Source organism: Anastrepha obliqua, unplaced genomic scaffold (assembly GCF_027943255.1).
Source record: "Anastrepha obliqua isolate idAnaObli1 unplaced genomic scaffold, idAnaObli1_1.0 ptg000023l, whole genome shotgun sequence".
Lineage (NCBI taxonomy): Eukaryota > Metazoa > Arthropoda > Insecta > Diptera > Tephritidae > Anastrepha > Anastrepha obliqua.
Window position 1 is genome coordinate 988487 of NW_026562184.1, and position 13443 is coordinate 1001929.

General features: G+C 33.3%; 1 protein-coding gene and 3 pseudogenes across 1 annotated transcript; 1 reads left to right on the forward strand and 3 right to left on the reverse strand.

The window, feature by feature from the left end:
• Nucleotides 1-758: 758 nt before the first annotated feature.
• Nucleotides 759-1820, reverse strand: LOC129251477 (uncharacterized). The gene has a single exon (XM_054890818.1). It carries the CDS (start codon nt 1818-1820, stop codon nt 759-761), a length of 1062 nt encoding a protein of 353 aa, XP_054746793.1.
• A 3128-nt stretch (nt 1821-4948) lies between these two features.
• LOC129251494 (cytochrome b-like) lies at nt 4949-5723 on the reverse strand (annotated as a pseudogene).
• Nucleotides 5724-5727: 4 nt separating this feature from the next.
• LOC129251478 (NADH-ubiquinone oxidoreductase chain 6-like) lies at nt 5728-6640 on the reverse strand (annotated as a pseudogene).
• A 1228-nt stretch (nt 6641-7868) lies between these two features.
• Nucleotides 7869-13416, forward strand: LOC129251479 (NADH-ubiquinone oxidoreductase chain 5-like; annotated as a pseudogene).
• The last annotated feature ends 27 nt before the right edge of the window (nt 13417-13443 follow it).

Here is a 13443-nt window from a genome sequence, read left to right on the forward strand (position 1 = left end):
CGGAGCTAAACTCAGGTCTTGCGAGTCGAGCCATGTCTTGATTCTTGTCATCGTTTGTGTAAGTTTCCGCCTTGCTGCGTCTACATCCCGTGCGGTAATTACTGCTGCGACATCGTCAGCGTATCCTACTAGGTAGCAATCGTCGGGCATGTCGGTGGTGAGGATGCCGTCATAGCTTACGTTCCAGAGATCGGGGCCTAGTATGGACCCTTGGGCCGCGCCAGAGGTTATAATTTTTGTCCGTTGTCCTTTTCTTGTGTCGTAGATGAGTACGCGGTCTTTGAGGTAGCTGCGGATTATCTTCATCAGGTGTTGGGGTATTTTGAACCGCTTCTCCAATGCGTCTATCATATTTTTCCACTTTGCGCTGTTGAAAGCGTTCTTTACATCGATTGTAGCGAGGAGCACGATTGGTCGGGGAAAACGATTTATGCTCCGTGCTTTTGCTATGCTCTTTACTACATCTTCAATTGCTCCAATTGTGGACCTTCGCGGTCTAAAGCCGTGTTGCCTATCCGAGAGGCCTCCCGATTCGTTTATCGCTGCTGCCATTCGTGGTTTCAGCATTTTTTCTAGCAGCTTTCCTGCCGTGTCGAGCATGCACAGAGGGCGATACGCTGATGGGGTTTCAGGGTCTCCTTTCCCTTTGCTTATGAGGACTAACTTTTGTCTCTTCCAAATTTCTGGAAAAGTTCCTTCATATAAGCAGGCATTGTACATGTGGAGAAGCGTTTGTGGGCGCTCAACTGCGATAATTTTCAAACCCTCCGATGGAATCCCGCAGGACCTGGCGCTTTGTTATTTTTGAGGGTTGCAGCTGCGTCTCTCAGTTCCTCTACCGTGAAAAGCGGGGGTGGGTCGGTATTTTCCTCGTCAACTCTATCTGCCATGAGGTCATGTGTGGGGAAGAGTGTATTCACTATGTTTTCCATAGTGGCTTCGCTTAGTTCAGGAGGTGGCTGCCTTGCTCCGAGCTTGTTAAGCACGAGTTTATATCCTAAGCCCCAGGGATTTTGGTTTATATCGCGCCGAAGTTCCTCCCATTTTTCTTTCTTGCTTTCCAGGATGGCCGTCTTTAGGGTGCTTTTTGCGGCTTTGTATTCGGCGTGCTCTGTTGTGGCGAGGCTGGTTCTTCGTGCTCTTGTATACTTTCTTCTTTTGCTGATGCACGTATGCCTCAGATCGCGGATTTCGTTTGTCCACCAGTACACGGACTTCTTTGGGTGTGCGCTTTTGATCTTGGGCATTGCTGCTGAGCACGCTTGCATTATCCTTCTCAGCGTCATCTCTACTTTGTGTCTGGCGCTACTTGGCTCTTCGTGGTGTGGTTGCTCCTCGTCAATTTTAGCTATAAGTTTTGCTTTGTCAAGTTTTGATGTATTCCACTTCCGCGAGCTTTTGATGCGTTTCGTTGCGTTAGCGTTTGTCTCTCCGGCGCAGTAGGTAATGTACTGGTGGTCACTGCCATTGTAATCTTCCAGAACTGTCCATTCACGTATTTTGTTTGCGTAGCTTTCAGACACTAGAGTTATATCCGGAATTGTGCCTTCACACCCTGGTCTTCGAAAGGTAGCTTTATTGCCCACGTTTGCAACGGCGAGTCGTAGTCTAGCGGCCATGTCTATTATTCGTTGGCCTCTCGGGTTTGTTGTTCGACTACCCCATTCCATGGCCTTAGAGTTAAAGTCTCCGGCGATGATGGTGTGCCCGCTTATTTGGCGAGCTGTGTCTTCAATATTGTCCAATTTAGCTTGGAAGTCAGCGATGCTATCGCTTGGTGTAAGGTAGCAGCTAATAATTGTGAGACATTGGCTCCTCATCCAGACGTACCCGTTTCCGGTTCCACTGTTCGTCACTTGGAGTTTCGCGTTATCCTTGCACCATATTGCTGCTGTAGAAGAGGGATCTTCTATAAACCATCCAACACTTGGAGAGGCTTACTGTTCGCTTAGAACCGCTATGTCTGCTTCCTGTTCCAGCATAATTTGCGGTAGGAGTAAGTGTGCCGTAGTGCTCCTGTGCATGTTTCCTTGTAGAATCTTTATCATTTCGACATGATTTCATTGTAGGCCGCACATCGTACTGAGCCTAGCATATGTCCTGTGTCAGAAACACCTTTAGTTCGGCATATACAACAATCCGGTGGGCTGCTGCATTCTTTAATTTTGTGTCCTGGCTTCCCGCATCGTATACACAGTCCTTTGCCCTTTCTATCAGGCCCTTTACACTGCCATTGTAAGTGTCCGGTTTCGAAGCACCGGTAGCATTTCTTTTTGTCAATGCAGAGTCTCATTTTGCAGTTGATCCATCCTATTTTAACGCGTTCCTTCTGGAGAATTTTGTTTACGCCTTCTGACGATAGCGTCACATACGCTTTTAGCTGTTCTCGGCTGTTTGGTGCTGATAGTTTAACAGTGATTTCCTCGTTGGTCTCGCCTAATAGTTGGTTAACGGCCGTTGCAACTTCGTCTGCTGTAGTCAGTGAGTCTAGGTCCCGTATCTCAATTGTTGTTTTGTTTTTCAGCTCGCTTACGGAAGGGATATCTTTCATCTTGCTCCTCAGAGCTTCATGGAACTCTGGTCCTTGTTTTATACCTTTGTCTAGTTCAAGGAGGAGTGCGCCCGATTTGGTTTTCCTTATTGCCCGAACTTCCACACGGTTCTCGTCTGATTTAACGCATTGGCGGAGGTTTTACAGAACTTCGGCGTAACTTCGTCCTTCCGCCGGTTTGAAGAGTACTGCTTCCGACCGCTGTTTGGGTTTTCTTTCGTCCTTTTTTGTCTGAGGTCTCTGCTTGATTTGTGTTTCTGCGTCTTGTTTTTTCGTCTTTTTTCTAGTCACTGTTTTCCAATCAGTTTTACCACTCTCGCATACTCTTTTCCCCGTCCCTTGCTCTGCCGGGCTCGAGGCCGCCCGTTTCGATGATACAGCCGTCGGAGTGATCAAATTACTTGGGTCACTTTGGGCTTCTGCTAGTTTCACCGGCCTTACTTTTTTGGCTTCGTGTTCCGCTTTAATCCAGTTTCGTCTCAGGCTTTCAATAATGTCGAAGAGCTCGTCTAGTTCGGATACGCCGGTTTTTACGTCGATACTTATATTTTTCTGCTTCAGCATTGCCAGTTTCATTTTCCCTAGCGTGAGGCGGCACTTCATGAGAGCTTCCTCTTCTCCCGTCCTCATCTTTGCTATGAACTCCTGCTTTGGTGAACTTTTCTCGGAGGGCAGGCCCTGTTCATCAGTAGGGGTGTTTAGCGCATCTTTTTTGTTTATCTCTGGTAAGGATGGTGTCAGAGAGGCGTCAGCCCTCTCGTTGAGTCCCAATTTTTCTCCCAGAGTTCGCGGCGGCGAATGTTGAATCTTACTTCTTCTTCTGAAAGCTTCCAGGCCTTCGTAAAGAGGTGATCCCCTCTGTTGCAATGGCGTCTGTAGCTTGCTTATCTGTTGAGTCTGTTGTGTTTGTTGTGTTTTTGTTTGTGCGTTCATGTTTATAAGGGTCCTCGCTTCAAGCCGCTATCTCTGCTCGATGTACAGTTGCCGCTTTTTGCCCGCGGTTATCTATGCATTGCAGGGAGGCCGCGCAAAGGGTTGACGCAAAACCTTATGGGCTGTTGCGTTCAGAGCCAGGATGGCATTAGTCAGGAATTTCTCATCTGAGCCTGTACCGCCAACTTAATGGCGACGTAGCTTCAAACGTACTTGAAGACCCGCCACGGGTTTAACAGGACGGAGGCGGTCTGCAACATTTACCTGAGAGCCGTTTCCACAGGATTTCACTCCTGTGTACTAAGATAACAGACTGTTGTAACCGTCAGCCCAAAATCATCAAATCCAAAGCGTTTGTTAAAATCTTTATCCGTTTCATTGCCAGGTTCGTTTGTTTCATCACAGTTTATGTGTGATGATGTTGAGGCAGCCGCTCTACTTTGGAGAGCAGACGCTGACCAGGGAGCCGCTCGCTTTGAGTCATATGCTTCTGGTTTTTTGTATGTTCATCATGCCCACGCATGATGAAGGGGACACATAATTTTGGAAAGGCGGTGTCTATTCGCCTTTGTCACTGAAACTTCATCGGACTCGGACTAGCTAGCTTTTGTACCGCGTCCTCTGTTCCAGCCGCTCCTTGTCGGGGGTTGCTTATTTGTTAAAACTTATTCACAACTACCCCGCAAACTTGTTAAAACTTATTCACAACTACCCTGCAATTGCAGGCCTTCCGGCGATCCGCAACCTGCCGACCCCCCCAGTGGCTTGGAGCCCAGCTTAGCCGCCCGATCCAGAAGGAGCGTGGACCTCCGGATATGCTAGAATTTTATTTATAAGTATATTATTTTGTGTTAGTTTTTTTGGTTGTGATTTGTTTAATTTAATATTTTATTTAAAATTGGTTTTTATTTCATTTGTTTTTATTTGAGTCCGTGGAACTTTACCTCGGTTTCGTTATGATAAATTAATATATTTAGCTTGAAAGTGTTTTTTACCTTTTTCTTTAAATTATTTATTATTTTTTATTGGAGTTAAGTTATTTTTGATATATTATATGTTGTTAATTGATTTTAGTAAAGTTAATAGGAAATTGTTGTTCCTATATTATGTTTTCAAAACATATGCTTGTTCAAGCTCATTAACTAATTAATTAATTAAATTGTCTGATGATTTATTAATTAGTGGGCTAATAACATAATATAAGAAGTAAATTACTGTTAGAATTTGTCCGACTAATACATAAGGATCTTCTACAGGTCGTGCTCCGATTCATGTTAATAGAATTACAGTAACTACTATAATTCAAAATAGAATTTTATTTATAGAATAAAATTGGATCCCCCGAAAGTTTCTTAAATGATAGAATGGTAAAATTGCTAGGATTGCAATTGATAAAACTAATGCATTAACTCCCCCTAATTTGTTAGGAATAGAACGTAAAATTGCATATGCAAATAAAAGGTATCATTCAGGTTGAATGTGAACTGGTGTTACTAAAGGATTAGCGGGGATGAAATTATCAGGGTCTCCTAATAAGTAAGGGTTAAATAAAGTCTTTGTATGTAAAGTATGGGTGGAATGGGATTTTGTCAATATTAGAATTTAATCCAATTGGGTTATTAGATCCTGTTTGATGTAAAAATAATAAATGAATTAGTGTTATTGCTAATACAATAAATGGTAAAATAAAATGAAATGTAAAAAATCGGGTAAGGGTGGCATTATCTACTGCGAACCCTCCTCAAACTCATTGTACTAAATCAATTCCTAGATAAGGAATTGCAGATAATAAATTTGTAATAACTGTGGCTCCTCAGAATGATATTTGTCCTCATGGTAAGACGTATCCTATGAATGCTGTTGCTATAACTAAAAATAAAATTAGTACTCCTACTAGTCATGTAGGTGTAAATAAATATGAACCATAATAAATTCCTCGACCAATATGTAGATAAATACAAATGAAGAAAAATGATGCACCATTAGCATGTAATGTTCGTAATAATCAACCATAATTTACATCTCGGCAAATATGATTAACACTATTGAAAGCTAAGTTGATATCTGCTGTGTAATGTATAGCTAAGAAAAGCCCTGTTAGAATTTGAATAATTAAACATAATCCTAATAGTGATCCGAAGTTTCATCATGCTGAGATATTAATTGGGGCTGGAAGATCTACTAGTGCATTGTTTGCAATTTTAAATAATGGATGTTGGGTTCGTAAAGGTTTGTTCATTAGTTTAATTTATTAATCGTAGGGGTCCATAGAATAATTTAGTAATTTTTACTACTGCAATTAATGTAATTAATAGATAATTTATTAATAAAATAGTAATTAAATTTGTTGGATAATTATATAATTTATGAAGATTTAAAGAATTTTCTTCCGTAAATATATTTAAGTTAATTATGCTTTGTATTTCATTATTTTGAATGAAGGATGAAATATATAATTTATCTATAAATCATCTAATACTTATTAATAAAATGAAAATTAATATAAATGAGAAGGCTGTTTTCATTGAAAGGGAGAATATTTCATTTGATGCTAGAGATGTAACGTAGATGAATAATACTAATACTCCTCCTAGGAAAATTAAAAATAATACATATGAAAATCAGAATCTTTTAGCTATTAATCCAGTTAGAAGACAAATTTGTATTGTTTGAATTAATAATATTAGTCCTATTGCTAATGGATGATTTATTTGAATGAAAATAAGACTAGAGATTAATGTTGTGGAGTATAAAGTTAGTTGTATAATATCAGGAGGTAGTTTATTTAAAATATTAATATGGGGATTAATGATAAAGTTATTTCTTTTCTCTTGAAGTTTTAAAAGATTAATTCTTATTTTTGATTTACAAGACCAATGTTTTTGTTAAACTATTAAAACTAATGTTAATGTTATTATATTGGGATTACCTTGTTTTTTAATTTTAATGGGAGTATTTGTTTTTGTTTTTAATCGTAAACATTTATTATCTATGCTTTTGAGCTTGGAATATATTGTTTTAAGTTTATTTTTTTTATTATTTATTTATTTGAATTTAATAGATTTTATAAGATATTTTAGTATAATATTTTTAACTTTTAGTGTTTGTGAAGGAGCTTTAGGTCTTTCAATTTTAGTATCTATTATGCGAACTCATGGAAATGACTATTTTCAATCATTTAATGTATTGCAATGTTAAAGTTAATTTTTATAATAATTTTTATTACGCCTTTTTGTTTTATAATAAATTCATTTTATTATTTTTGGTAAGTTTTATTTTTATTTTAATGAATTATTGTACAAATTATTTTGTAAATGTTTCTTATTTTGTGGGATTTGATGTTATTTCATATGGATTAATTTTATTGAGTTTTTGAATTTGTACACTTATAATTACTTCTAGTGAATCTATTAATAAGTATGGTAACTATGAAAATTTTTTTTAATTAATGTATTAATTTTATTATTATGTTTAGTTTTAACTTTTGGTAGAATAAATTTATTTATATTTTATTTATTTTTTGAAAGAAGATTGATTCCTACTTTATTTTTGATTTTAGGGTGGGGATATCAACCTGAACGTTTACAAGCCGGTATTTATCTTTTATTTTATACTTTATTAGTTTCTTTACCTATACTAGTAGGAATTTTTTATTTATATAATACTTTAATGACATTCAATTATTATCTTTTGATAAATTATATTAATTGATATGATTTATTATATTTATCTTTAATTTTAGCCTTTTTAGTTAAAATACCTATATTTTTGGTTCATCTATGATTACCGAAAGCTCATGTAGAAGCTCCTGTTTCTGGTTCAATAATTTTAGCTGGGGTTATATTAAAATTAGGTGGATATGGATTGTTGCGAGTTTTTTCTTTTTTACAAGAAAGTGGTATTAAATATAATTATATTTGAATTAGAATTAGATTAATTGGAGGTGTTTTAATTAGTTTAGTTTGTTTACGTCAGACTGACTTAAAGGCTTTAATTGCTTATTCTTCTGTTGCTCATATAGGAATTGTTTTAGGGGGTCTTATAACTTTAAGATATTTGGGGTTTTGTTGTTCTTATACATTAATAATTGCTCATGGGCTTTGTTCTTCTGGACTTTTTTGTTTAGTTAATATTACATATGAACGGTTAGGGAGTCGAAGTTTATTAATTAATAAGGGTTTATTAAATTTTATACCTTCTATAACATTGTGATGATTTTTGTTAAGAGCTTGTAATATAGCTGCACCTCCTTCTTTAAATTTATTGGGTGAAATTTGTTTATTAAATAGAATTGTTAGTTGATCTTGATTAACAATAATTTCTTTATCCTTGTTATCTTTTTTTAGAGCTGCTTATACTTTATATTTGTATGCTTATAGTCAGCATGGTAAATTATTTTCTGGGTTTTATTCATTTAGAGGAGGTAAAATTCGGGAATATTATTTATTATTTTTACATTGATTTCCTTTAAATTTATTAATTTTGAAGAGTGATATTTGTATAATTTGACTTTAATTTTATTTAAATAGTTTATTTAAAATATTGATTTGTGGTGTCAATGATATGATTTTTAATCATTTTAAATCGTGAGAAAATATTTATCTATTTGTAGAATTAGATTTTCGGTTTTAATTTTATTTAGAATTAATTTTTTTTTTAGATTATTAATATTAATTAAGGATTTTTGTGTATTTATTGAGTGAGAAGTGGTTAGATTTAATTCGTGTAGAATTGTTATGACTTTTTTATTTGATTGAATGAGTTTATTATTTATATCTTTTGTTTTATTAATTTCTTCTTTAGTTATTTATTATAGAAAGGAGTACATAGGAGGAGATTTAAATATTAATCGTTTTATTATATTAGTTCTTATATTTGTTTTATCTATAATATTATTAATTATTAGCCCTAATTTAATTAGAATTTTATTAGGATGAGATGGGTTAGGATTAGTTTCTTACTGTTTAGTAATTTATTTTCAGAATGTAAAATCTTATAATGCTGGTATATTGACTGCTTTATCAAATCGAATTGGTGATGTTGCTTTTTTACTAGGTATTGCTTGAATGTTAAATTATGGAAGTTGAAATTATATTTTTTATTTGGAGACAATAAAAAATAGAATTGAAATAGAAATTATTGGTAGATTAATTATATTAGCGGCTATAACTAAAAGAGCTCAAATTCCTTTTTTATCTTGATTACCTGCTGCAATAGCAGCTCCTACTCCTGTTTCTGCTTTAGTTCATTCTTCTACTGTTGTTACTGCTGGAATTTATTTGTTAATTCGGTTTAATATTTTATTATGTAATTCTTGAATAGGTCAAGTTTTACTTTTACTATCTGGGTTGATTATATTTATAGCTGGATTAGGAGCTAATTTTGAATTTGATTTAAAAAAAATTATTGCTTTATCTACTTTGAGTCAATTAGGTTTGATAATAAGAATTTTATCAATAGGATTTTATAAGTTAGCTTTTTTTCATTTATTGAGTCATGCTTTATTTAAAGCATTATTATTCATGTGTGCTGGAGCTATTATTCATAATATAAATAATTCACAAGATATTCGGTTGATGGGAGGGTTAGGAATTTATATACCTTTAACTTCTGGCTGTTTTAATGTTGCTAATTTAGCTTTATGTGGTATACCTTTTTTAGCTGGATTTTATTCTAAGGATTTAATTTTCTTTTTTTCTTTATTTTTTTCTACTGGATTAACGGTATGTTATTCTTTTCGGTTGGTTTATTATTCTATAACTGGTGAACTAAATTGTGGATCTTTAAATATATTAAGAGACTAAGGATGAATTATATTGCGTGGTATAAGAGAATTACTGATTATAAGAATTATTGGTGGTAGTATGCTTAGATGATTAATTTTTCCTACTCCGTATATAATTTGTTTACCAATTTATTTGAAGTTGTTAACTTTATTTGTTTGTATTAGTGGTGGATTATTGGGTTATTTAATTTCCAATGTGTCTTTATTTTATTTTAATAAGTCTTTAAATAATTATTTAGTAAGTTATTTTTCTGGTTCAATATGATTTATACCTTATATTTCTACTTATGGTGTAATTAATTCTCCTTTAGTTTTAGGTAGAATTGTTTATAAATCTTTTGATCAAGGGTGGTCTGAATTTATGGGGGGACAGAATTTATGTAGTAAGTTGGTTGAATATTCTCAATTAGTTTATTTTTTACATAATAATAATCTAAAAATTTATCTTTTATTATTTGTTTTGTGAATTACTTTTATTTTTGGATTTTTTTTTTTATTTTATTCAAGTAGCTCAAATTATAGAGTATAACACTGAAGATGTTAGGGTAATTGTTTAATTCTTGAATATGGTGAATAAGTTTTAGTAAATTAAGAATTATAATTTATATAATTATAAATTATTTATTTAGTTAAATTTATCTATTATGTATGTATGTATAATTTATGTATATATATAATATATTTATTAAAGGAAAATAACTTATTTGAAATGAAATAGGCTGTTTTCATTGAATTTTTTATAAATAATAGTTTATTATAAAACAAAATTAATAATTCTAAATAAAATTAATTTAAATAATAAAATTAAGTAATTTATAAAATAAATATTTTTAATTTTACAATGAAAATGTAATGTTTTGACGTGATAACGTCTTATAATTCGATTTAACAGGCTGCACGCACGAAAAAATGTGTCGTTACCTTGCTCATATGTAGTTACCTTGCTCATTAGTGTTACCTTGCTCTTTAGTGTTACCTTGCTCATATTAGTGTTACCGTGCTCATATGTAGTTACCTTGCTCATATGTAGTTACCTTGCTCATTAGTGTTACCTTGCTCTTTAGTGTTACCTTGCTCATTAGTGTTACCTTGCTCATATTAGTGTTACCTTGCTCATTGCATTGAATGAACTGCAAGCGAAAGCGCGGAAGGAACGACAAAGCAAACAAAACAAACGAACGGCAACGTTCGACATCTTGCTCTCCCCTACTTAAGTGAGCGTATATATGTATGTATATGCGCATATGTACATATATAAATTCACGTATTTGTATTGGCATATGCCTTCTTATTGATTATTATTAATTTGATTTACTTGAAGAATTTAAAATAAAACCAAGTTTGTTAATAATACCTGTTATTTTAATGTTATTATTATTATTTTTTTATTATATATGAAGGAAAAAATGTATGGTAATATTTACCATATCTATACTAATATTATAAAGAGGAAAACTTTGTTTGTTTGGTTGTAATGAATAGGCTCAAAAACTACTGGACCGATTTTAAAAATTCTTTCACCATTCGAAAGCTACGAGTAACATGGATTATATTTTATTTTGGAAATAGGGCTCGAGATATAGGTCAAAACGTGGACCCGGGTAACCTTCGGATGTGTATGTACAATATGGGTATCAAATGAAAGCTGTTGATAAGTGCTTTAATACGGGGTAATTTTCATACCTATTGATGACTAGGGTCTGGAAATATATGCCAAAACGTGGACCCGCCGTGTCTTTGCACCGAATTAAACCAAACTTCCACACATTGTTAAGGAGGTATTGAAGATGGTTTCCGTATAGTTTGGGTACCTATTGGTAGATATGGTCTCGAGATATAGGTCAAAACGTTGACCCGGGTAACCTTCGGATGTGTATGTACAATATGGGTATCAAATGGAAGCTGTTGGTGAACACTTTAGTTCAGAGTATTTCCATCCGTTCCGTGACTAGGGTCTCGAGATAGAGACCAAAACGTGGACCCTAGAATGTGTTTGTACAATATGGATATCAAATGAAAGCTGTTGATAAGTGTTTTAATACGGGGTAATTTTCATACCTATTGATGACTAGGGTCTCGAAATATATGCCAAAACGTGGACCCGCCGTGTCTTTGAACCGAATTAAACCAAACTTACACACATTGTTAAGTAGGTATTGAATATGATTTCCGTATAGTTTGAATACCTATTGGTAGATAGGGTCTCGAGATATAGGTCAAAACGTTGACCCGGGTAACCTTCGGATGTGTATGTACAATATGGGTATCAAATGGAAGCTGTTGGTGAATGCTTTAGTTCAGAGTTTTTCCATCCGCTCCATGACTAGGGTCTCGAGATAGAGACCAAAACGTGGACCCTAGAATGTGTTTGTACAATATGGATATCAAATGAAAGCTGTTGATAAGTGCTTTAATAGGGGGTAATTTTCATACCTATTAATGACTAGGGTCTCGAAATATATGCCAAAACGTGGACCCGCCGTGTCTTTGAACCGAATTAAACCAAACTTACGCACATTGTTAAGTAGGTATTGAAGATGATTTCCGTATAGTTTGAATACCTATTGGTAGATAGGGTCTCGAGATATAGGTCAAAACGTTGACCCGGGTAACCTTCGGATGTGTATGTACAATATGGGTATCAAATGGAAGCTGTTGTTGAATGCTTTAGTACAGAGTATTTTTCATGCCGCTCCGTGACTGGGGTCTCGAGATATAGGTCAAAACGTGGACCCGGGTAACCTTTGGTTGTGTATGTACAATATGGGTATCAAATGAAAGCTGTTGATAAGTGCTTTGATACGGGGTAATTTGTTATGTTATGTTATGTTATGTTATGTTATGTTATGTTATGTTATGTTATGTTATGTTATGTTATGTTATGTTATGTTATGTTATGTTATGTTATGTTATGTTATGTTATGTTATGTTATGTTATGTTATGTTATGTTATGTTATGTTATGTTATGTTATGTTATGTTATGTTATGTTATGTTATGTTATGTTATGTTATGTTATGTTATGTTATGTTATGTTATGTTATGTTATGTTATGTTATGTTATGTTATGTTATGTTATGTTATGTTATGTTATGTTATGTTATGTTATGTTATGTTATGTTATGTTATGTTATGTTGTGTTGTGTTGTGTTGTGTTGTGTTGTGTTGTGTTGTGTTATGTCATGTTATGTTCTGTTAAAGTATATGTTATGTTAATGTTAACTCATTCTCTATATCCATACACAATATGTATCAAACAAATAAAATTAAAATTTTCTTTTGAAAAATGCAACCATTCAATCAGTATTTTCTTATGACGTTGTCACGTTAAACTATCGTCAGTAAACCGACTTTTCAGACAACCTCTTTTTTATTAAACTATATAAATAGAAGTATAAATGGAATTTAACCATTAAAAGATAAAAGTTAGCAGCTTTTTCTTGAACATCTTACTTCCTTAATTGGAAATTAAATTTCAGTTCTATCATTAACAGTGATATGCCTCTTTTTGGCTTCAATTAAATTAATAATTAAGAATTTATTAAATAAATAGATTTAACTAAATTCTAAATTTTTAGAATAAGGGTAGTAAATTACCTAAAATTAGGTCGAAACTAATTGCAATAAATCGCTTCATATTCGTTTGTTTATTAAATAAATAATTAAGAATTTACTGAATAAATAGTTTTAAGATAGATTGAAAATTCAATACTTTTTGAATGCAAATCAAATGTTATAATTAACTACAATCCTATTTAGTTTATATATTTATATGTTAGTTAGATCAATTTAATATACCTTGGTTTCATTCGTGGTATAAACCAATAATTAAGATTATAATAAAAATGATTGATGTAATTGTTCATATTATAATGTTTGATAAATTAATAATTAGGATTATTGGTAAGATTAATGCAATTTCTACATCAAAAATTAAAAAAATAATTGTGATTAAGAAAAATCGTATAGAGAATGGAAGACGTGATGATGATTTTGGATCAAAACCACATTCAAATGGGGAGCATTTTTCTCGATCTGCTATACTTTTTTTTGATAAAATAGAAGCTAAAATTATTACAACACTTGTAATCGTTATTAAAGTTAGAGCTATAATAATAATTGAGAAAATTATCTATACTACTAATTAGTAGACTTTATGATTGGAAGTCAAATAT

What these genes read in the sequence shown, in the direction of transcription:
- LOC129251477 (XM_054890818.1), bottom strand. Translation starts at nt 1,820, where the DNA reads ATGAGGAGCCAATGTCTCACAATTATTAGCTGCTACCTTACACCAAGC.